The following is a 25,393-nucleotide window of genomic DNA, read 5'->3' as shown; positions in this document are numbered from 1 at the left end:
AGTGGAAAATCACTTTATTTTAAAATATGGTTACATTCCAAATACAAATCGGTATGTGACATTATCGTTAATAACAGATTTCTAACTTCAGATGAAGTGATACCTACTTTAAGAAATAAACAAAAAGGACTTATCGAATATTTTGCGCTCTTGTATTCAATTCCATGTTTGTGGAAAGAAATCATCTTTAATTCAATAGAAAACAATCAGATTAACCTGCAAGTCAAAGAAACCGTATTTCATAAAAAAATACAAGGCATCTTTTCATTATACTCTTTTTGTTAGCAAGGTTGCTAAAATCCCCAATATACAAGCAAAGTGGGAAGTTGAGTTAGGTAAAAATGAAATAGACTGGGACAAAACTTGGTACTGTAAAGTTCACAATATGAAACATTTACCAAAAGTCGCCCAATTTAATTTTAAATTATTACATCGTATCTTAGCTTGTAGAAAAAACTTAAAGAAGTGGAATCTTAATAAAAGTGATTGTTGCGAAAAAATGTTGTATAGAAATAGAAAGTGAAAAACATATGTTGTACACCTGTAATAGCATTCAATCAGATTTGAGGAAGTTCCGTAAACTGATCGTTAAATGTATTCCGACTAATGAAACATTACGGCCAGGTTTCCCCGAATGGTCAGACATAGTTACAGGAACTCAGAACACGCTTGTTAATGAACTCATCTCTTTATTTACATTTAGTATTTACAAATCTTGCATTAGTTATAAAACAAGCAAACGGATTATCACTTGGAATTTATTTAAGATAGAACTAAAAAATTTAATTTCAAATGAATACTTATGTAATCTAAACAAAGCAGAAAGAAAATGGAACGACGTTAAAGAAAAACTCCTTGAATCAATTATCTAAAAAGAAAAATAATCAATAAAATTTAATTTAATTAAGAAATACACAAGAATAAACATAAACATACGGTATACAGTATATTTTCTTGATTTAGATCAATTGTTAGTTTACATCATTATTATATTATTGTTTTCTAGGAGGCGCCCGAGTCCGGGATGACCGAGACGCAACTGGTGCTAGCCAGGATTTAAACTAGAACTATTAAAATAAACCTGGCTAGCGACGAGGGCGTATCCCCATACTTCGGTTTGGGTTTAGCTTTGCAATATTTATTAGTTTGTTATTTTATCATATAAATAATAAAAGCAATATTGTGTTCAAAATGTAAAACTATACAATTTTATCAAAGTATTCAAACAAAACATAATCTTATAATGCAATATACCTTTTTTATCATATATATTTATATTATATCGAATCTCTTTTTAATACTGAATATCAATCTTTATATCGTTTTAGCTCTGTAATATAAATTTTCTCTGTATACATGTTTGTTTTATCTAGATTTCAACACAATATCAAAATATTTTATATAATCTTTTAACCTCTGTCTGTATAATATCACTTAAATATTCATTGATAAATAGATAGATAGACATATATACTGTAACCTTCACCATATTGTTTATCATTGCAATAAAAGTGGGTTGCCCCCACAAAAGAGAGAAAAAAAAAACAAGTGTGAAACTTTTTATATAGGCTCTTAAAATTAGCCTAAATAGTCCTACCGCCATCCTTTATTCTTAAAATTTACTTTATGTAATTTATTTCTATACCTATAAACCATTGGCTATGATTGGTTTTAAAGTGTCGGGCGACGTGTGCTATAAAGTTATCGGAACAAAGTGATATTAATTCAATATTGCAATGAATTCAATGCTCTGTGCGTCCGTCGCCTTGCAAATAACGTGATGTTTGTTCGTAAAACCATACATATCCATTGGCGAAAACGCGTGAGCTTATTCGTAGATAAATTCATGTTTTTTGAAAACATAACGATTGAAATATTTTTATAGAATCTGTAAATTCAAGGTTTTATCACGATTTTGGTCGGATTTTGTGTACACTACCATTTCGTAGGGTCTTCCCTTTCGAGGTCTTCGATCTTCGATCTTTGCTTTCGATCTTGCTTTCGACACACACATTTTTTTGATGCACGTCGGAAGGCTATATACTTTATGCATACTGACTGCCAGTGATCTAAACCGCCTGATCTAAACAATAGGTACGCGGTTGTCTGGCGGTGGGTGTCCTTTGTACGAATCGTTCGTTCCCAGCTCACTGTATGAGTACAATACACGCGTCAATATCATGTTACATCCAGTGACCAAAAATTCGTATTTATTTTTAAGGTGAAAATCGTCAATTCATTTGCAACTTTTAGAAAACACGTATTGCTCGACATACGCTCATACAGGGAAGAAGGTAGGAGTTATTCACGAACGAGTTAACGAATTTTTAAATTTATGAATAACCTTTTGTACTGTGGGGCACGTATTTGGAGGATTTTCAGAGATGAGGGAGGGTATATTGGGGATGGGGTTCGCAGTCGGAAAGCAGAACACCCCCACCTGTAATAATGAAAAACTAAGTTGGAAATTGAGTTTTAATTTTTAGACTTTATTCTAAATTATTACACTGAAACCAAAGCATTTAATTTGCATGCTCAAGGAATATACAAATAAATGAATGTAATCATCATAATTTTTCCTCTATTTTCAGTATTTTAACATTATTTGATATAGAATCATCAAACACCAACAACATTTTTACATTTTCTGTTTCTGTTTTCATTTTTTCCTTCTCTCTTGCACTTGAGATTGTTATTATACAGTATATATAATTATATATATATTTTTGACATGATTTTGTTTACATTTTACAGTATAAAGTAGGTAACAAAGGCCTGCATTGTGTTTTCTCATAAGATATTCTCACTTGTCACCTAGCGGCGTTAACAGATAGAAGAAGGTACTGTTCACATTAGGTAAGGTGTTTTCTGGAAAATACTAGAATTTATTTTTAAATTGTTGCTAACTTAAACTATGTACACACTGTAATAAAAAGGTAGGGGGTTAGTTACCCCGGTGTACTAGTTCGCACACAACAGCCACTGTCACCAACTCATCATATAGACTGGGCCCTCTGGAAGAACAGTCTTAGACTGAAGAGGCTACCCAGTATAAAGAATAAATAATAATAATATATTTTTTCATTAATTATGAATTAGGCAAAAATGGATCACATTTAGATATGTACAAAATTTATAATTTGATTTAATAATTTGGATATTTCAGTTTATATAGGAAATAATAATAATTAATTTATATACATGGGGGAAGAGTAGTCTTGCTTTTAATAATTAAACATTTTGATTGTGCTATCGCCCTCAATTGCTACAGCCACCATACATGGGTTATGAGAAATGATACATAACTGCTGTGGATAACTAATTCCATCTTCTTGTTTATCAATTCTTTTGATAAAATGTCCATCACTACTGAATACTTGTAGTTTCTTGTAACTTGCTATGATGATATTATCATCCTCATCAACTACAACTCCCCATGGGTTCATCACCTTACCATCTTCATCTCCTTTATTGATGAGTACTTTCAGTGACTTGTCCTTGTCATCATACAATAATACTTGATTCTGTCCAACATCTGCTACAAGTACTTTACCAGTTTTTGTAAGTGTAACATCAGAGTAACCATTGTAAATTCCTTTCTTTTGTGTTCCTATCTTCTTCAACAGCTTACCATTAATTATGTCAAACACGTACACACATGTAATGTGCAAATCTGCTACATATATAACATTAGTTGCCTCATCTATGTGAATACCACATGGATACATCAATACACCCTTACCAATGGATTTGATCACATGACCATTCATAGCACATACTTGAATGCATTTATTACCCCAATCACTGAATGCTATGTTGCCATTCTTCATTCTGTACATTCTAATAACTTCCACACCTACTGGTAGTGTAACCTTGCTTATACATTCTCCTGATTGGTTGTATTTGTGAATTTCATTTGTGCGAAATGAAACCAGCAAGCAATCATCACACTTTGCTACTCCTGTAGGCTTACCCTCTACTTTGATAGTAAATGGTTTGAATGTAACTTCTCCAATGTCATTTTCCTTCAATAAATCAATTGGATGTTTGTTTCTGATAAATTGAATCTGTCTAGTAGTATTGACTTGCTTGATTTCTTCAGATTTATTAATTGAATCCATCATTTTATTTAATAAAATCTCACTTGATTTCATAGCAGTTGCTGTCTCACTCTTTAGTAACTGATTTAGGGACCTCATATTTGTGTTTAATTCAGCGTTGATTTTTATTAATTTTGTAATTTGTACGTCATTAACTTTCTTTTCATTTTCATAATTAACTTCAACTTTTTTCTTCATTTCATCTGCTTTTTTCTGGATTTTTAAAAACATTTCTTGAACTTGGTTATCAATATCTGTGAGACTTGCATCTTTACTTTCTTCTAGTTCTTTAGCATTCTTTGTGACTATTTTGAGTACATTTTCTATTTTTTGTATCGATTCATTGGCAGCTTTCTTTAAGTCTTCAGATGTTTCCTTAAACGTATTAAATGCTGTTACAATGTTAATTAGTTCATGTTTTCCATCTCCTGCGGCATGTTCCATTTCAGTGCATTCTATGCATATTGGTACTTTACATTTTGTACAATACATTTTCAATGGTTGATCATGAGAGGCGCACAGAGAGGCAGTGCCTTTAACCTTCCTTCTCTGTTCGTGTTGATTGACAGTTTCCAAAAGGTTGTTAAGAAATGGATTTGGTGCAAGTTTTTCAAGCCCTCCTACTGGAATAGGATACTCTTTGCGACAAATAGGGCATGTTAGCTTGCCATGATTGGTTTGAACCCAATTATCCAAACACTTCAGACAGAAACTATGATGACAGCTAAGTGATTTTGGGTCTTCTATTCTTTCATTACAAATAGAACATTCTAGTTCTTTCTCATCTATAGACACATTTACGTTGTTGCTTGCCATCCTGCAAGAATAATGTGTAATTTTATTTATGTGGAATAGTTTATATATATATATATAAAATATACAGAAAAACAGGAAAAAGTTTAGACCACCTACAAGAGGCCAAGAAGAAGAAAAAGAAAACAATCTATTATCTAGGCCTGTTATGTTCTTCGATATAATGTGTGCATATCACAACCAATGCATGCTTATTTATACGTTTAAAGAATTAGTTTGTATACTATAGTTTTCTAAACTAATTTCTAATATGCAGTCGTATATCGCACTGAAGCCCTTCTTTGGCAGAAAATGCGTTTACAAATTCTGGTACATTAGTCTTAATTTTCCCCAAAATGTCCTACTTTTTGTCAATTGTTTACTTCAAAACAAGTGATTATTTTTTAGCTAAGGATTTGAATAATGTTATTTGAAATTGCAACTTCAAAGTCTGATTTTATTAATATTCTTTTTTTGATGTTTTAATGATTTTATAAAATTTGGTTCAGCTGTAATTGTAAATAATATTTAATTAAAAAAAATTACCTTAATGAAGCTTTCCTAATGTTTGCTGACGTGGTTGTTAAAAAAATGAAAAGTAAGAAAGATTCCCAATAGGTGCTGACGTGGTCGTTCCAAACTGACTAGTAAGGGAGTTTTGCAATCATGGGACCTGATATTAGTAAGTGCTATCGGTAAAAGTTCAACCTCAACAAATATTATGCATTGAAATTGTATTTGCTATATAAAACAAATCACTGATTTATCTATTCAATGTTTACCAATGTAGAGACCTATAGACTCACCAAAAAGGCAACAGGGTTTTTCCAACCATTCTAATTGTGGTTATTACATAATTATTCCTTATCCAATTGCGTAGGTTTACATGACATTTATGGACACATATTTAATTATCCTGTATCTTCGCTCCCAATATACTCAATGTCATAAATTGGCTAGATTCAGCCGAGAAACACCGGGATGGATGCGAGGATGGATGGTGTCCGGCGGGGAATAGTTTATTTACATAAAATAGTCAATTCACACCACGTGTGTATCTATTCCAAAACACGAAACATGGGATAGTTATTACGATATTTTAAATTCACTTTTTCAATCAAGAACCGTCGATATAGAATGCCATCAATAACATATAACATATTTTATTTCATTTTGTTTAATAGGCCTATTGTTTACAATTTTTAGGTCCTAACATTTTTTAACGTAGAAGAAACTTAGAAGCCATGTTTATGTGCCCGGTAGACCGATTGAAAGTAACCAACTTGCTCTAACGGTCAGGGCTTCCTCAGGCGAACCCATACACAAATTCCCCCCTCCCTTTGAAAAACAAAGGCCCCACTTCCAAAATCGTGCAATTAATTATCAATTATAGAATACTGTAGTGTACTATATAATTTCTCTGCATAACTCAGATTTTAGTAGGTAAAAAATGTCTCTGTAAGTTGATTAAAACAACCGAAATTGCTCTGAGAGGCAAAGCTTCCAGGGGCCTTCGCTGCGCTCGCAAAGTACTCAATATTATGAACATGGTTCAAAATATATTAATCCGCACCCCCCAAATAAAATCATGCGTACGGCCCTGAGTACAGTATTACCAATGCCTATTCTGGGGATACCTCTAATAAGGGGACACTTCTTCGTGTCTCCTGGAGGTTTCCCATTAATATGGATCTTCTATTGTATTCAAATGACGTACAACAGGACAAAAAAGAGACGCACCTTTAATTTCAGCTGTAGAGCTAAATAAATTGAATGATTTCTCCCTTATACTGACGTCAGAGGGAACAGCGTCCTCAATGTGTAGAACTTTCCCCACACCTGCTGCAACTTATCGATCGATTGGCATATTGCACGATCCACCATCACAAATATCGATTTATGAATACAACGACGTGGAAAATCTCTAATACTGTCGAAGAGAGGATTTTTTATATTTTTTTTCAACTAAAACCATTTAATGTAAGTGTTTTTTTGTGTGTGTTATTAATGATTTTTAGATTGTTTAATGATGTTTAGAATGTTTAGCGAATTCTTGTTAATAATATAGTACCACAATAATATATTATATTCATTTATATAATGTTTGTATTGCAATGCTGTGATTTAGTTATTATGAACATAGCTTGATCGAATTTTGTCACCTCCACACAATTAGTCCTACGCACCGCAATGTAATTAACGAAATTAACTGTAGTTAGGTCGGCCGACTACCACTGTGCAATCTGTAGTTTGTAGATTTAAATTTGGTATTATTATCTAAAAACTCGTCAACGGGGGATGAGTTGTCCGCGCAAACGCACAACATTCACGTTAAAATACGTGCGCAGAAATTAGATGTAGAACCCTATAAACCTGATATATCTATGTATTGTGATGTTGTCATAATTATAAGTATCCTATTTATTTACAAATGTCTGAATACCAAATGATGTAAAATATGTTCAGCCTTTGTTCTAAAAAAGATGCATTTCAGATATTAAAAAAAACGAAAACAATACGCTCGCGTGTATTGTTCGAGTAATAAAGTATAGTACTCATTTTAATTTCATTTTCTCATTTTCTTTTTATTCAAAACAGGATGACATGATGAAGGTGTTTTTAGTAATTTTCACGATAATATTTGTTTCTTCGGAAACTGTCCACGGAATGGAGACGAACCTTTCGGCAGTTAACATAACAAAATCGTCAGCGAATATTAAATTGAACTCATCGCCCTCACACGCAAATGACACCGAAGGCGGAAATGACGACATCTCACGATATCGTATTGTTACGCATGAGCTGACAGCAGACGGCATTCCAGTTGCCGTGGAAGCGGTAAACATCGGAATCAACTCCACTGACGAACTGGAAAGCATCCAAGTAGACGATCTCAAATCATTCACTCACTATAACGTTTGCATAGAAGATGAACACAATGACGTCAATGGCGCGCACGATAATGTGACGGCAGCGCGTAAGTGCGTACACTTCCAGACGTCATACGACCCTTGGAATATGGAAGCAATCGGCGCCATTGCGTTCTGCGGTTTTATTATAACAACATTTCTGATAGCGTCAATTTGCGACATATGTGTTAAAAACACGCCGGAATCCGAGGCGGATGAACGGCGATTTCTGGTGCAAAAGTTGATCAAGGAACGGAGGCGTACGAATCAGGTTTACGGAACAGATAATGTTTTTGAGTTTTCTGATAATGATGATGATGAGGGCGATGATTCGGAAGAGGAAAAAATGTTATTTATGTGGAATAGTTTATATATATATATATATATATATATATAAAATATACAGAAAAACAGGAAAAAGTTTAGACCACCTACAAGAGGCCAAGAAGAAGAAAAAGAAAACAATCTATTATCTAGGCCTGTTAGGTTCTTCGATATAATGTGTGCATATCACAACCAATGCATGCTTATTTATACGTTTAAAGAATTAGTTTGTATACTATAGTTTTCTAAACTAATTTCTAATATGCAGTCGTATATCGCACTGAAGCCCTTCTTTGGCAGAAAATGTGTTTACAAATTCTGGTACATTAGTCTTAATTTTCCCCAAAATGTCCTACTTTTTGTCAATTGTTTACTTCAAAACAAGTGATTATTTTTTAGCTAAGGAAGTGAATAATATTATTTGAAATTGCAACTTCAAAGTCTGATTTTAATAATATTCTTTTTTTGATGTTTTAATGATTTTATAAAATTTGGTTCAGCTGTAATTGTAAATAATATTTAATTTAAAAAATTACCTTAATGAAGCTTTCCTAATGTTTGCTGACGTGGTTGTTGAAAAATGACAAGTAAGAAAGATTCTCAATAGGTGCTGACGTGGTCGTTCCAAACTGACTAGTAAGGGAGTTTTGCAATCATGGGACCTGATATTAGTTAGTGCTATCGGTAAAAGTTAAAATTTAACAACCTCAACAAATACTATGCATTGAAATTGTATTTGCTATATAAAACAAATCACTGATTTATCTATTCAATGTTTACCAATGTAGAGACCTATAGACTCACCAAAAAGGCAGCAGGGTTTTTCCAACCATTCTAATTGTGGTTATTACATGATTATTCCTTATCCAATTGCGTAGGTTTACATGACATTTATTGAAACAATATTTAATTATCCTGTATCTTCGCTCCCAATATACTCAATGTCATAAATTGGCTAGATTCAGCCGAGAAACACCGGGATGGATGCGAGGATGGATGGTGTCCGGCGGGGAATAGTTTATTTACATAAAATAGTCAATTCACACCACGTGTGTATCTATTCCAAAACACGAAACAAGCGGGATAGTTATTACGATATTTTAAATTCACTTTTTCAATCAAGAACCGTCGATATAGAATGTCATCAAAGAATAACATATTTTATTTCATTTTGTTTAATATTGTTTACAATTTTTAGGTCCTAACATTTTTAAACGTAGAAGAAAGCCATATTTATGTGCCCGGAGACCGATTGAAATTAACCAACTTGCTCTAACGGCCAGGGCTTCCTCAGGCGACCCCCACCCCCTTTTACGCGAACCCCACGTTTACCAGTTTTTACCAATAAAATGATGTACAAAATGTCCAGCATTTGTTTTAAAGAAGCATATCAGATATTTTTAAAATAACGAAACAGTACGCTCGCGTGTATTTTTCGAGTAATAAAGTACTACATTTTAATTGCATACGTTAATGTTCTCCTTTTCTTTTTGTTCAAAACAGGATGATATGCTGAAGGCGATTATGTTCACCAGCGAACCCCCCCCCCCCCCCCCCTCGAAAAACAAAGGCCCCACTTCCAAAAATTAATTATCAATAATATAGAATACTGTAGTGTACTATAAAACACAGGTCAGTTTCTTTTTTTTACTTTGATGATGATGAAGACAATTTAGTGGTTGCCGGAACTGGAACTTATTAAACATGTCTTTTGACAATGTCGGTAATACCGATATGAATAAACACCCGTTTTAATTTTGAAAAATAAATTAAACGTGAACACTATCGTCACTAATCACATTGCAATCGTAAACAAATCGGCAAATTGTAATTTTGGCGCGAATATGTTTTATTTTAATCTTGAATAGCTTTTGTCTTGTGAACGTTGACATAATAGCATGAAAAAAATAATTAAAGATTATTTGGAATTACTAAAGCCGTTACGAATGTTTAATTATACACGCAGCATTAAATGAAACAGATGATATGTCGCAGGAAACGATCGATTTATAAGCAAAATTTGCAGAATACGCTGATGCCTATCGTTCGTTCTATTTAGCTTTTTGTCAAATCATAATTTGAATATATTCTGTCAAATTTGGCCCGGGAAATATTTTAAGAGCAGAAATTAGTTCCATATCGACGCAAAGTGGGCCGTAAGAACAACCTTGCGTGTCATTACAAGTGGGAACCGACGACGGAACACGGTGCCGTAGAGGTGTGTTCAACACCGTTTCTGTATTACGTTCGTCATTGTATCGATCGTAAGAGGGGATGCAAAATAGATAAGATAAAAGGCAAATATTAATAAACATTTAGCAAAATGCTTAATTGAAAAAAAAGGATCTCTATAAGTTGTATTCACGCGTATACCAACAAGTGTGAAATCTAAATACGGACACTTTTTATATAGGCTCTTAAAATTAGCCTAAATAGTCCTACCGCCATCCTTTATTCTTAAAATTTACTTTATGTAGTTTATTTCTATACCTATAAACCATTGGCTATGGTTGGTTTTAAAGTGTCGGGCGACGTGTGCTATAAAGTTATCGGAACAAAGTGATATTAATTCAATATTGCAATCAATTAAATGCTCTGTGCGTCCGTCGCCTTGCAAATAACGTGATGTTTGTTCGTAAAACCATACATATTAACTCCATTGGCGAAAACGCGTGAGCTTATTCGTAGAGATAAAGTCATGTTTTTTGAAAACATAGCGATTGAAATATTTTTATAGAATCTGTAAATTCAAGGTGTTATCACGATTTTGGTCGGATTTTGTGTACACTACCATTTCGTAGGGTCTTCCCTTTCGAGGTCTTCGATCTTCGATCTTTGCTTTCGATCTTGCTTTCGACACACATTTTTTTGATGTACGTCGGAAGGCTATATACTTTATGCATACTGACTGCCAGTGATCTAAACCGCCTGATCTAAACAATAGGTACGCGGTTGTCTGGCGGTGTCCTTTGTACGAATCGTTCGTTCCCAGCTCACTGTACTGTATGAGTACAATACACGCGTCAATATCATGTTACATCCAGTGACCAAAAATTCGTATTTATTTTTAAGGTGAAAATCGTCAATTCATTTGCAACTTTTAGAAAACAAGTATTGCTCGACATACGCTCATAAAGGGAAGAAGGTAGGAGTTATTCACGAACGAGTTAACGAATTTTTAAATTTATGAATAACCTTTTGTACTGTGGGGCACGTATTTGGAGGATTTTCAGAGATGAGGGAGGGTATATTGGGGATAGGGTTCGCAGTCGGAAAGCAGAACACCCCCACCTGTAATAATGAAAAACTAAGTTGGAAATTGAGTTTTAATTTTTAGACTTTATTTTAAATTATTACACTGAAACCAAAGCATTTAATTTGCATGCTCAAGGAATATACAAATAAATGAATGTAATCATCATAATTTTTCCTCTATTTTCAGTATTTTAACATTATTTGATATAGAATCATCAAAAATGGAAAGTAAGAAAGATTCCCAAAAGGTGCTGACGTGGTCGTTCCAAACTGACTAGTAAGGGAGTTTTGCAATCATGGGACCTGATATTTAGTAAGTGCTATCGGTAAAAGTTAAAATTTAACAACCTCAACAAATACTATGCATTGAAATTGTATTTGCTATATAAAACAAATCACTGATTTATCTATTCAATGTTTACCAATGTAGAGACCTATAGACTCACCAAAAAGGCAGCAGGGTTTTTCCAACCATTCTAATTGTGGTTATTACATAATTATTCCTTATCCAATTGCGTAGGTTTACATGACATTTATTGATACAATATTTAATTATCCTGTATCTTCGCTCCCAATATACTCAATGTCATAAATTGGCTAGATTCAGCCGAGAAACACCGGGATGGATGCGAGGATGGATGGTGTCCGGCGGGGAATAGTTTATTTACATAAAATAGTCAATTCACACCACGTGTGTATCTATTCCGAAACCCGAAATGATATTTTAAATTCACTTTTTCAATCAAGAACCGTCGATATACAATGCCATCAAAGAATAACATATTTTATTTCATTTTGTTTAATAGGCCTATTGTTTACAATTTTTAGGTCCTAACATTTTTAAACGTAGAAGAAACTTAGAAGCCATGTTTATGTGCCCGGTAGACCGATTGAAAGTAACCAACTTGCTCTAACGGCCAGGGCTTCCTCAGGCGAACCCATACACCCCCCCCCCCCCTTTGAAAAACAAAGGCCCCACTTCCAAAATCGTGCAATTAATTATCAATTATAGAATACTGTAGTGTACTATATAATTTCTCTGCATAACTCAGATTTTAGTAGGTAAAAAATGTCTCTGTAAGTTGATTAAAACAACCGAAATTGCTCTGAGAGGCAAAGCTTCCAGGGGCCTTCGCTGCGCTCGCAAAGTACTCCATATTATGAACATGGTTCAAAATATATTAATCCGCACCCCCCAAATAAAATCATGCGTACGGCCCTGAGTACAGTATTACCAATGCCTATTTTGGGGATACCTCTAATAAGGGGACACTTCTTCGTGTCTCCTGGAGGTTTCCCATTAATATGGATCTTCTATTGTATTCAAATGACGTACAACTACAGGACAAAAAGAGACGCACCTTTAATTTCAGCGCTAAATAAATTGAATGATTTCCCCCTTATAATGACGTCAGAGGGAACAGCGTCCTCAATGTGTAGAACTTTCTCTACACCTGTTGCAACTTATCGATCGATTGACATATTGCACGATCACAAATATCGATATATGAATACAACGACGTGGAAAATCTCTAATACTGCCGAAGAGAGGATTTTTTATATTTTTTTTCAACTAAAACCATTTAATGTAAGTGTTTTTTTTGTGTGTTATTAATGATTTTTAGATTGTTTAATTATGTTTAGAATGTTTAGCGAATTCTTGTTAATAATATAGTACCACAATAATATATTATATTCATTTATATAATGTTTGTATTGCAATGCTGTGATTTAGTTATTATGAACATAGCTTGATCGAATTTTGTCACCTCCACACAATTAGTCCTACGCACCGCAATGTAATTAACGAAATTAACTGTAGTTAGGTCGGCCGACTACCACTGTGCAATCTGTAGTTTGTAGATTTAAATTTGGTATTATTATCTAAAAACTCGTCAACGGGGGATGAGTTGTCCGCGCAAACGCACAACATTCACGTTAAAATACGTGCGCAGAAATTAGATGTAGAACCCTATAAACCTGATATATCTATGTATTGTGATGTTGTCATAATTATAAGTATCCTATTTATTTACAAATGTCTGAATACCAAATGATGTAAAATATGTTCAGCCTTTGTTCTAAAAAAGATGCATTTCAGATATTAAAAAACAATACGCTCGCGTGTATTGTTCGAGTAATAAAGTATAGTACTCATTTTAATTTCATACGTTTTCATTTTCTCATTTTCTTTTTATTCAAAACAGTATGACATGATGAAGGTGTTTTTAGTAATTTTCACGATAATATTTGTTTCTTCGGAAACTGTCCACGGAATGGAGACGAACCTTTCGGCCGTTAACATAACAAAATCGTCAGCGAATATTAAATTGAACTCATCGCCCTCACACGCAAATGACACCGAAGGCGGAGATGACGACATCTCACGATATCGTATTGTTACGCATGAGCTGACAGCAGACGGCATTCCAGTTGCCGTGGAAGCGGTAAACATCGGAATCAACTCCACTGACGAACTGGAAAGCATCCAAGTAGACGATCTCAAATCATTCACTCACTATAACGTTTGCATAGAAGATGAACACAATGACGTCAATGGCGCGCACGATAATGTGACGGCAGCAGCGCGTAAGTGCGTACACTTCCAGACGTCATACGATCCTTGGAATATGGAAGCAATCGGCGCCATTGCGTTCTGCGGTTTCATTATAACAACATTTCTGATAGCGTCCATTTGCGACATGTGCGTTAAAAACACTCCGGAATCCGAGGCGGATGAAAGGAGATTTCTGGTGCAAAAGTTGATTAAGGAACGGAGGCGTACGAATCAGGTTTACGGAACAGATAATGTTTTTGAGTTTTCTGATGATGATGATGAGGGCGATGATTCGGAAGAGGAAAAAATGACAGAAGAAGACCACGCCCTTCATGCCATGATGAACTTCCGACACGAAGACGAAATATGTGCATCTTCTGGAGCTAATTAAATGGATTATTCTGGCCATGACGGACAATGACGATGACCACTAGTATGAAGCGGTTTGTGAACAGATGATGCGGATGATGATGTAATAATTTTGAACTTTCACTCAAATTTTAGCAAATGGCCTCAATGACGTCAACGATAAGACGCGCGTAAAAGATTGTTTAACTTGGATGGATCATCCGAACTGTCGCTTGTGATTGGTCAGCTCACTTTTGGGTTGCGTCCAGGTGGCAACCATGTGTTTAACGACAGAAAAAAGCAAGAGTAACCAGTGCTGTTAATGGACAAGACAATGATGATAGTGATGTTGATTACAATTTTTTTTTTTTTACTTTTGTGCAATATGTCTACGTAGTAGTAGTAATATAGAAATGGCTTTTTCACTTCGTTTATATAACACATTTATACATTCAGGATTTACGATTTTTAAGTTGTTAGTTACTCTTTTAAGCCATTTATAAATTAGTACATAAAGTAGACGCACGCGTACAAAATCAGACTTTGCGTCACGAATGTTATTTCGTGACGGAAATGACGTTTTATGATTGACAATTAAATGCACATGTTGTATACAAACTATACACGCAATAGGCCTGCAGCTGTTTATACATTAAATAAATCAAATAATTACACTTACAATATTTGATAAATGGATCAATACTGAATCCGGGTTTATGAATGTAGTTTCTATATTATTATAAGATGTATTTTTATTGCTACGTATTTTCATGTTCATACCTCAATTGTATTACTATTATTAATGTAATAATACGCAGATCATAGCAATAAACAGAGACGTTCTTGCGTCTATGACAATAAATTAACGCATCCACGTTTGAAGTTTGCGCACACGATACAAAGTTTAATTTTTAAATACCGAGCGATAGAATAAGCGCCGATGTTGAATATATTATTTGTAATACAATTGCTTATATAGGGCATACGTTATTTTCTCATATCTATAGAGATTGTGTGATGTAGAACGCGACTAAAATGAAAAAACAAAAGAGAGAAGCCAGAGAATAATTATTCCCCAGTCAAAATGAGTTATTTTATTTACGTCTTATATTATACTTATTACGTTTTATATACACGTCGAGTCTATACACGTCGAGTCTATACACGTCGAGTATACACACGTCGAGTCTATACACGTCAGCTATACACGTCGAGTCTATATACGTCAGGTATATACACGTCGAGTCTATAAACGTCGAGTCTATACACGAGTGAGTGATATGTAATATAGCCATTAAAATTAAGTATTTAATATATCATATGCCTACGCATTCCTGCTTTGTTATTGGTTTGTTTTGACTATTGATTGAGTAAACAGTTCATTTGAAGTGAAATGACAACAGATGCTATTCAATGAAATCTTCTTTTCTATACACTGGCGCCAAAAAAAACGGTTTAATGCAAATCTATTATTATTAATATTGTTTATTTATTATAGATTTATTATAAAGACAAACTTTAATATTTTTGTTTGAGACATGGTATATAAATTATTTAAATTCCAAGTTTGTAAAATTCTAGAAATAATTAATTAAAAATTAATTAAGCTACAAAATTAAACTGGCTGAAATGAACTTAGCACTGTTTTATTACTTACAATACTGAAGATGGCAATTATATTTAAATTTAAATATTAATTAACTTTTAAAAATATTTATTTATATATTTATTTTATTGACTCTCACTGTACATGACAGTATTGTCATATTAGAACACTTAGAAAACAAAACACAGAACAAAAACAAAATGTAAACGTTTACCAAAAAAAAAAGATATGAATAGCCTAAATAACCAAAATCATAGTCTAAACTCCATTCGTAGAATACACGCGTCATGTATGAATCTGATTGCCGGCAACATGACGTCGTATTCAGTGGAGCCGATTATGTTTACAAAGTAAAAATAATTTTAAAATATGTATCACACAAATCCAACTATAGGACAATTTTATGAATGATATTGGAAATAATTTTCATGATTTTTGTAGAAATTATTATTATTATTTTTTTTACTCTAAAAATATTTAAATAGTAGTACTGATAGATGTTGCTGTATTAAGTATATTTTAAACATATGTAAATTAAATGAATGTTACTTGAATAAACATACATTTTAGTCACTTGTTTACAGTTCCGGATGACCTAAGTGACCTCGTAAGTGAAAGGTGATTGGTTGAATCTTGCCTGACAAACTAGACCTTCTCATAATGGTTGATGAGCTATGTTTGAATGATTTTGATATGATGTTTAACATCACATTTTTTTGTCACATACATTTTGATATTGTGTGACAAAAATATGTGATGTGCCCATATATGGACACAATGATGTCATATCACTACCATATTTGGGCACATCACACTTTTTTGTCAAACTAGTTTGATAGAGTAGACAGAGCTTTATTTATAATTTATATACATTCCTGAAACAAACCTAACTTGAATATCTTTATTCGGATTTTATTCTCCTTTTTCCGATAGCTGTCGAGATATTCCATGTTGAAAGCATGATTAGAAGATGGAGTATAACAGCGCCCTCTACAATGATTAGGCTAGTGTACCAGTTAAAATGTTTAGCCACGATACTCAGTGGATAGCCTGCTAATACAGCACCAACTGTAATTCAAATTTAAATTGTATCAACTTTTAATACTTATTATCTAATGTGTATACTGTTTAACCTTATCATCATTTGTAATTAATTACATTTTTCTTGTTGTAGGGTTGGTAGTACAAATATACTGGACCTCAAGGCCATGTATTAAGTTATGATTTCATAGTTATGCACCAAAGTTTCACCTTTACCCAATAGCCCCCTTGATAAAAGTAAGGCAAATGTATTTATTATTGTCCTCAAGCTTAATTGATGAAATATAGATTAGGTCTTCTATGGACCCACAGCAGTCAGCAGTACAGCGCCAATCAGATCAGCACACTGGGAAACGATCCCCTACTCTTTTTAGAATAATGTACTATGTACACAGGACCAACAGCTTCACATCCCATCCGAAGGTTAGTTTATAGTACTATAAGACAAATTAAGGATTACTTACCACCGCCACCAAGAGAGAAGAAAGCGTGAGCTGTTCCAGACATCACTGGGGTTGAATGTTCAATAACTAAAACGCCATTTAATGATTGATGTCCAAAAGCACAAAACCCCATAATGAAGCTTAGGACACATATAAACAGCTGGCAAGAAAAAAAGACATATTCATTGCTATGTTATGTTGTAAAGATTTGTCTACACTATCAAACTGGTTGGACAAAAAAAGTGTGATGTGCCCAAATATGGTAGTGATATGCCCAAATATGGTAGTGATATGACATCATCATGTCCATGTATGGGCACGTCACATAAAGTTTGATAGTGTAGACATAGTTTAACATAAGACAGTAATGTACTCACCAGGTTAGACTCACTTGATACAAGTGAATTAAAACAGTGTAAAGAAAACAACAGAGCTAAAATGGTGACGAGTAAAAATGGAAAGCGTGCACTTCCTGCGTCACGTAAGCCTTGCTGCAAATAAACACACGTTTAAATAATTCAACTTTTAAAAAAATGGTTTATAGGTAATGAACGGATACTAAGAGGTTTATACTAAAAATGATCTGTGTTCAAGTGTAATAAATGTCATTTGTTCAGATAGATAAAACTATAAAACAATTTTTAAATGGCTTACCTTATTAACTTGTTTATCGGTTACATAACCAGCAACAATTGAACCAATTACTGCACCAATTTGGAAGGCACTCACAAATACCCCACCTAAAAATATATAAGAAAGAAACAGTGTTAAGGTCTGTCTACACTATCAAACTGTATGTGACAAAAAAATGTGATGTCTTCTTTATATCTTCTTTGGCACTTCACTTTTTGTTAAACTAGTTTGATAGTGTAGACAGAGCTTCATAAACAAATTGAGGATAATGCTATGAGAATACAGATTATTCCAAAACTTGATTGCCAGAGAAGATATAAAGAACATATGAGTATCCTATCTCCATAACATAATGCTTACCTGTTGTAGGAGAGTAATTCAATTCTTGTATAAGATACAGCTGACCCCAGTCTGATATTGCATTAGCCATGAATATGTTTAGTAAACAGTACATTATCAAAACCCAGAGAAAAGGCGTTCGTACTACATCTATGACTGATGTAGGTTCAGAAGTGTCTAAAAGAAACAATATACAATTAAGATTGAAGATTGATTTTTAGAATGCAGAACTTAGATACAAAACTTAATGCTTTACTGCAGTATCAATGTTCGTACTATTAAGTATTCAATTTGAAGAATTAAGTTCAAGTTAAATTTAGTTTTAAAATCATTGAAAAAAAAAAGATTAATTAAATTAGACTTTGAATAAGTTATTTTGTAGTTTTAATCAAGTTAATCACTTCTGTAGAAAAAAAACTTACTTATTTAATGACAAAATAAATGGTTAAAGTCAACCAAAAATCCATTGGCTGGCAGCCAATTTGATTGTTTTTCGATAAAATGGCATATTAAAAAAAGTTCAATAATAAATTTTTCTGGGGGACAATACATCTTTAAGTGTGCGTTCAAACTGTCTCTGATCTCAATATATGGCGAGTAAATACCACCCTGCTTATTTATATATTATACAATATATATAATATATTGAATTATTTTTTTTATACTGCTTTATTTATACATTTATTTACATATTTATTTAATAACTGCTTTTATGTTTATTGTCAATATTTATTATTTTCTTTTGAATTGTCAAATACATATTAATTGAAAATTGTATTTCAAGGTTAAAAATCACTATAAAAAAACATACCAAAAATACAATATTACAACAATACTGTAAAAACAGTAACAGGTAAAAACAGTAAAAAATGTTAAAAACTGGACTTGATAAAATTGCATGATGATTGAGCTAAGATTTTAAAATATAAAATTAAATAGTCTAATTGCACATGGAAGGAATGAATTATTTAATGTTCAGTCTTCTTAATTATTACAGGGTTTCATCTACCTACCTTTCTTTTTCTTATGATGAGTGAAGGCCGTTTCTATTCCAACTTCTGATGGACTTTCCTTAAGTATGACAAATGAAAGAAAAGATACAACTATCGCTACCAGTCCTAAAGAAGAAAAAAAAACTATGAGAATAAAACATCTTTAAAAAAGTGGATAAACGATATCACAAACGCTTAAACAGATTCATTAATGAATAATAACAAGATAAGAAATAATTATACAAGTAAATTAAGTACAATGCGAGGATTAGGTACGGAAATTGGAGTGGGGGAGTGGGGTACAGTAGAAACATGCAAAAAAGCATGGTACAATACTATGACAAAGCTTAAGCTCTGTCTACACTATCAAACGTTAGACAAAAAAAGTGTGATGTGCCCAAATATCAGGCCCGTAGTCAGGGGGGGTTTTTATGGTTCGGGCGAACCCCCCCTTTACAGCGAACCCCCCCTTAACCGACTGCGAACCCCCATCCCCGACATCCCCAATACCTCACCACCCTTATCTCTGAAAATCCTCCAAATACGTGCCCCACAATACAAAAGGTTATTTGTAAATTGAAAAATTCGTTAACTCGTTCGTGAATAACTCATACCTTATTGTTAAACAAATGAATTGGTTGCCGAAAAATAATACGAATTTTTGGTCCCAGGATGTAACATGATATTGACGTGAGCTTGGGCACGAACGAATCGTACAAATGACACCGCTAGACAACCGCGTACCTATTGTTACCGCGATCACTGGCAGTCAGCATGCATTATATAGCCTTCCGACGTACATCAAAAAATGGAATGCTGCGGTTACCTACAATATGTATGTGTGGCTATGAAGTATAGTGGATTATAGTGAATTTAATATATTACACTATAATATCTATGGTATCATGTACTGTAGTTTACACCTATAGCATTCGATTATTTTTTTCTAGACCACCAGCCGATACGTAGGCCTACTCAACTGTATCAATACCACCTATTTACATTGATATATTTAGTTTCCTCAACAAATTGCTGTAAATAAATATAGATAGAGCTATCAGGGGCGGTCGCAGGACTATTTTAAGAGGGTTGCCCAAAGACTCCAGGGCTGTAGACACTGAGTATTTGAGCAAGAAAATTGTTAAATGACACCCCTAGATGGCCGCAAATGGTACTCTCGCACGTAAAATTCATGAGGTCCCCGATGAAGGTACTTTTGGTACGGTAATACATTCTAATAACTGTACTCAATTAATGTAAATTAATTATCAATTAATAATTTTAAAAAGTTATACAAAAAATATGAAGCTGTTGCTATAAATATATTGAGCAAAAGGTTAAATTGTATAATTTGGAATTTTAATTCATTTAAAAATGCTAAATAAAGTCAGATGTTAAAACCACCATTTCCAAAAATTCATTTTTATTTATCCACTATAAACTTTACAAAAGTGTTGTTTTAAACCACACTCCAAATAAAACATAGAAAAGAATGATAGGACATTTGTAGAAAGAAGCAAACTTTGCTCTGCTACCGGTATAACACGGTTCAAATTTCGGAACGTCTATAAATTACTACGGAAATTCGGCCTAATATTTACGAACGTACGGAATTGAAGATAAATAGGGTACTACACGCATCGGAAATACAGAATACGCACAATTATGATTTGGCCTAAAAATTGGCCTTAGATTATGGAAAACCCCCGGCAAAACGCAATAATTATGGACAAATCGATTATTAGCCTTGGCAATATGCCTAATATTTAAAAGGAATGAATATAGCCTATATTTCGTTTGTCGATGAATTTTTGAATTCATGTATGAATGATTGATCTATTAGAGGTAATCTGTGATGGCTCTAGTAACACTGCTATGCGTGGGTAATTTGTGAATAACGTAGTATGCTACATACACGAGCCTAGATAGGGAAGATCTGTACTGTCGTTCATTGCGAGAGGAGGGGGAAGTCCGGGTAATGTGTCATGAAAAATGTAAAAAGCCAGAGATGAAATAAAATCACTAACATTTAGCTGATTGTCGTTGTTTTAGTCGTCGTCAGAAGTTTATCGACCGACATCTATTTCTCATGTGTTGAGCGTTTCTTTAATTGAATAATTTTGGATTTTCAGTAAATTACCAATGGTTTATTCAAAGTCAAACTGTAACTAATCCCTCACTATTCAATCAAAATGTTATTATTATACTACTATATTGTTGAAAAATGGATTGCGTGACATGAAAATGGATTGATAGTAAAACGTAACAAAGATACGTTCTTGTCTGGTTATTAGGTATTCATGCTCCGATGAAGCAGAGGATTATTTTTGTAGCGTTCCATTTAAAATGAAAAGAAATATTTTGGTTGTGAAGGTCGTTTTAACAATTGGGCTAATATCAAAACATTCAACAATAATAAAATGCCCTGCAACTCTGTAACTACTTTATGACTAAGCCTATCTTGATAGGCTTAGTCATAGATAGTATACGATGAAATGGAACTCAATTTTAATTTAGTGGCAGAAACAACATTTAGTATGAAATTAAGGCTGTTGCCCGGGCCACAAGGGAAACACCCCTGGGTCCGCCCCTGGCTATAATAAGCATTGAATTTGCCTTCTCACCCAAATTGTGCTTTTTTTGGGGGGCTTGTAACTTGAACGCAAAACAAAATACCGAGTGAATGATCAAACAATCGGCGGTGGTTCCGCACACAGAGCACGCGCATCTAACATACGGCGGCAACAAATGTTATCGTGAGGAGGAGGAAAAAAGTACGATCGTTTTGTTCAATCGTAGCATGCTGCATGAGAGTGTTTTTCCGGCCAATTAGAGGTGCCATTTATCATGAATGTTATGTACGAGAGTACCATTTCCGGCCATCAAGGGGTGTCACTAAATTCGCCTCAGACCCCACCCGCGGCGCAGTGACCCAAATACTTATTGTCCGAACCCCCCCTTGACAGATCCTGGCTACGGCCCTGAATATGATAGTGATATGGCCAAATATGGTAGTGATATGACATCATCATGTCCATATATGGTCACATCACATTTTTGTTGTCACATAAAGTTTGATAGTGTAGACAGAGCTTAAGGATTAATCCATGTATATTTCTTACACAATGAAACTAAATGGTAATATTAACATTGAATATGTACAGTAATTATAGTACTGTATGTAATAAAGAAAAAAAGATCACAATATAATGAAAACATGCATGTTTCAAAAGTTTCTACAAAATTGTTAGTAATAAATAAGATGTACTGAAACTTAAAAATGAAAGATAAACCATGTTTTGAGAAATGATACAGTAGGTAAAAGTGGGCACTGCTATGGCCAGTACAAAAACATAGAAACTAAACTGCGCTACTACAATACTTACCTGCCCAAAACAAACATGAATGAAGGTACTCGGGAATGACATGGGTTGAAGCTAAATGGTTGAGTGACCACCAATTAAAACATTTTTTACCTGAAACCTGCATAGAAATACGCCAGCCATGACTCTCGGCTAATGGAAGGGCTAGCAGTGGTCCAACGCTACAAGCCACGTTGCCACTAGTTGCCAATGCACTCCAGTAAGTGCCAAACCGATATGGTGGGAACCACTAGAAGAACACAACGTACAGTAATGTGTTAATGGTAGTACATAAAGCGAGATATTTACCCGAAGCTTGTAGAGCGGTACGCCACCCGTATGAAGACGATAGCAGGGCCGCTACTACTGGACCAGCGCCCCCGGCTATGTTCATACTCGTTGACAGCAAACTCCAATATATTCCTAACTTTGAGGGCGGAAACCACTGAAATTAAAGTATACTTAAAGTTTTTAAAAAAAGATGAAAAGCTGGAAGAATTTCTTGAACTTAAATGACCTAGATATTTCAAATTATCAAGAAATAATAATAAATATAATAAATAAAAATGAGGTTGGCAAAAAAAATTGATAGGTTAAAGAACTAAAACAGGCAACAAGCAATAGTACAACTATATATAAAGCAATAAAAGGAGAAAAATCACCAGGAAATTAACAATTAGCATCTTCCATAAAAACAACCTAAAATATCCTAAAATAAATAATTGTTAAAAAAATTACCTTTTTTAATAGTTTGCCACAGGCTGGCCACCCCATACCTTGAAAGAGACCTTGCACGAACCAAACCACCACCATCATCTTCAACGATGTGCACAGTGTAAATGCCACTACAAGTAACCCAACACCAAGGAGTCCAAATGGGAACATTCTGCTTGCGTTGACCTTATCTGACATAATTCCACCTGCAAACTTACTCAATGTATACGACATATAGATACTGCTGGTAATTGCACCTGTTGACAAAAAAAATTGAGATAAAATTAAAAATAAAATTTTTCGCGCCGCACCTGTACTGTAGGCAGTAATATTCAAGAGGATGGAAGCATTATGAAACTGTATCAGACAGAAGCTGACACTTACTACGGCTGAAAAATGGGTATTTGGAAACTCAGACTGGGCATGCTCTAAAGCTGAGAGAGAGAGAACGTAGTAGGAATTGATCATTGAATAATGAATGGAGGAGGGAGGATAATTGTTTTTGGATAATAATGAGTACTCACCAAGAGTTGGTTTATCAAAATTATCTTCCTCAATCACGTATGGCATGATAAACGAAAAGCTTTTACGATTGTAATAGTAAAGCGTATATCCAACAAACATCGTAGAAAACATCACAATCTGCCAGGTTCCAAGACGAGTCATTTTGAATAATACAGTAGTGGTATTAAATTCAAAATATGGATTGACTAGGAGAAATATATGCGCATTTTAAAATTATATAATAATATTATTATATGACTATTTTGGTGCATCTGCCAAACAAAGTTCAAGAAAGTAGGGACACGCCATCTGAAAAAAAAAAAATTCATTCATAATCATACTAATAATAAATAGGCCTAGGGTAGTAATATAATATCATAATAAATGAATATTTTAAATATTAATATTAAATACAGTTATTATTATTATATTATTTTTTTGATTTTTAGCTGTTTCTTCGGCCATTTCTAGGTAGGTTTAGGTTAGGTCTAGACTAAGACCAATTCACAATAGCAAGGCCTCTATGCCTAATACTAGTATATACCACCAGAGAAAGTCATTCAATGCCTGGCCCACTATGATACGATTATGCATGAGGCCTGGCCTAGCTAGCTAGGCCTAGCCAAGACTACGCTACAGCAAGTCGCACAAGATTCATCATTAGGCTAGTTTTAAGCTTTGGTTATTTTTGAAATATTCATAGTCTATATATACCTGTAGCTCTCTGTAATATTGAAAAACCAATAACTAATCTAAAAGAACCAAAAAGTAAAACTACCTAACCAGTCATTATTCCATACCACCACGTAGGCCTACAAAATTTGACATGTGAAAAAGTTTCGGGCTTTAAATTTTGGCGCCGATAGAGGGGGCTGGACACTTTTCAACAATCCACACACACACACGATTATTTAATGCGCGACACCGGTGTTAGATTCCAAGAAAAAGATAGATGTTTACATTTTTTAAATGTCATGAAAGAGGTGGATATAAGCTTAACACGAAAAGTCACATGTATAAACAAATACATTTCACACACACACACACACACACAACCAACAATAATTGCTTTGATTTAGGTTGGCATAAATTTGTTATATGCCCTAACTTAGTAAGTGCATGGAGAAATAAGTTAACTTATTTTCTCCATGGTAAGTGTTAAATGACTCAAAGAATCTAAAGTACCGTATAAAAAAGTAACTGTAATTAAATGTAGTTTATTTATATAGTATAAACTTTACATCACCATTTATCATAGTGTTTATTAATATTATTGTTAATTATGTTCCCCACTATTTCACCAATTACACGAGCGTGAACAATACTGCAGTGATAAGTTCTTAAACAAACTTGCACAGTTGTATATAATAAGTTGATAAGAAATGTAAACAAGCAATTAAGAATAACATACGGGTATATGTATATTTAAATAGTAAGCGCGTACTAAATAAAACATTCTTAGTTTCTTTACTAC

At 33.8% G+C, this 25,393-nt stretch overlaps 3 protein-coding genes across 4 annotated transcripts; 2 read left to right on the top strand and 1 right to left on the bottom strand.

Moving 5' to 3' along the window:
• Nucleotides 1-6,812: 6,812 nt before the first annotated feature.
• On the top strand, nucleotides 6,813-11,658 carry LOC144848891 (uncharacterized). The gene is made up of 3 exons (XM_078705843.1): nucleotides 6,813-6,872; nucleotides 7,491-8,149; nucleotides 11,568-11,658. The coding sequence occupies exons 2-3, from the start codon at nucleotides 7,497-7,499 to the stop codon at nucleotides 11,656-11,658; spliced, it is 744 nt and encodes a 247-aa protein (XP_078561969.1). The 5' UTR covers nucleotides 6,813-6,872; nucleotides 7,491-7,496.
• A 1,257-nt stretch (nucleotides 11,659-12,915) lies between these two features.
• On the top strand, nucleotides 12,916-16,116 carry LOC144847990 (uncharacterized). Its single transcript, XM_078704634.1, has 2 exons — nucleotides 12,916-12,968; nucleotides 13,588-16,116. The coding sequence occupies exon 2, from the start codon at nucleotides 13,594-13,596 to the stop codon at nucleotides 14,326-14,328; it is 735 nt and encodes a 244-aa protein (XP_078560760.1). The 5' UTR covers nucleotides 12,916-12,968; nucleotides 13,588-13,593; the 3' UTR covers nucleotides 14,329-16,116.
• On the bottom strand, nucleotides 15,826-24,748 carry LOC144847978 (glucose-6-phosphate exchanger SLC37A4-like). 2 transcript variants are annotated; one of them, XM_078704615.1, is made up of 10 exons: nucleotides 24,698-24,748; nucleotides 23,940-24,228; nucleotides 23,440-23,672; nucleotides 23,011-23,146; nucleotides 19,361-19,465; nucleotides 18,369-18,524; nucleotides 18,030-18,115; nucleotides 17,753-17,866; nucleotides 17,397-17,535; nucleotides 15,826-16,959 (listed from the first exon to the last, which is right to left on the bottom strand). In XM_078704615.1, the coding sequence occupies exons 2-10, from the start codon at nucleotides 24,079-24,081 to the stop codon at nucleotides 16,793-16,795; spliced, it is 1,278 nt and encodes a 425-aa protein (XP_078560741.1). In that variant the 5' UTR covers nucleotides 24,082-24,228; nucleotides 24,698-24,748; the 3' UTR covers nucleotides 15,826-16,792. The 2 variants fall into 2 exon arrangements, with proteins under 2 accessions (XP_078560741.1, XP_078560742.1); XM_078704616.1 differs by having other exon boundaries at nucleotides 24,634-24,731.
• Nucleotides 24,749-25,393: the final 645 nt, after the last annotated feature.

Source organism: Antedon bifida, chromosome 7 (genome assembly GCF_963402885.1).
Source record: "Antedon bifida chromosome 7, ecAntBifi1.1, whole genome shotgun sequence".
Lineage (NCBI taxonomy): Eukaryota > Metazoa > Echinodermata > Crinoidea > Comatulida > Antedonidae > Antedon > Antedon bifida.
Note: the sequence above shows the minus strand (reverse complement) of the source record. Positions and strands in the feature narration are given on the sequence as shown.

What these genes read in the sequence shown, in the direction of transcription:
- LOC144847990 (XM_078704634.1), top strand. Translation starts at nt 13,594, where the DNA reads ATGATGAAGGTGTTTTTAGTAATTTTCACGATAATATTTGTTTCTTCG.
- LOC144847978 (XM_078704615.1), bottom strand. Translation starts at nt 24,081, where the DNA reads ATGACTCGTCTTGGAACCTGGCAGATTGTGATGTTTTCTACGATGTTT. An exon ending in TCATCATAAGAAAAAGAAAG is followed by an intron (nt 18,525 to 19,360) that starts GTAGGTAGATGA and finishes TGTTTCTTTTAG; the next exon opens with ACACTTCTGAACCTACATCA. An exon ending in TATCAAGTGAGTCTAACCTG is followed by an intron (nt 17,536 to 17,752) that starts GTGAGTACATTA and finishes TTTTCTTGCCAG; the next exon opens with CTGTTTATATGTGTCCTAAG.
- LOC144848891 (XM_078705843.1), top strand. Translation starts at nt 7,497, where the DNA reads ATGATGAAGGTGTTTTTAGTAATTTTCACGATAATATTTGTTTCTTCG. An exon ending in GATTCGGAAGAGGAAAAAAT is followed by an intron (nt 8,150 to 11,567) that starts GTTATTTATGTG and finishes CTCTATTTTCAG; the next exon opens with TATTTTAACATTATTTGATA.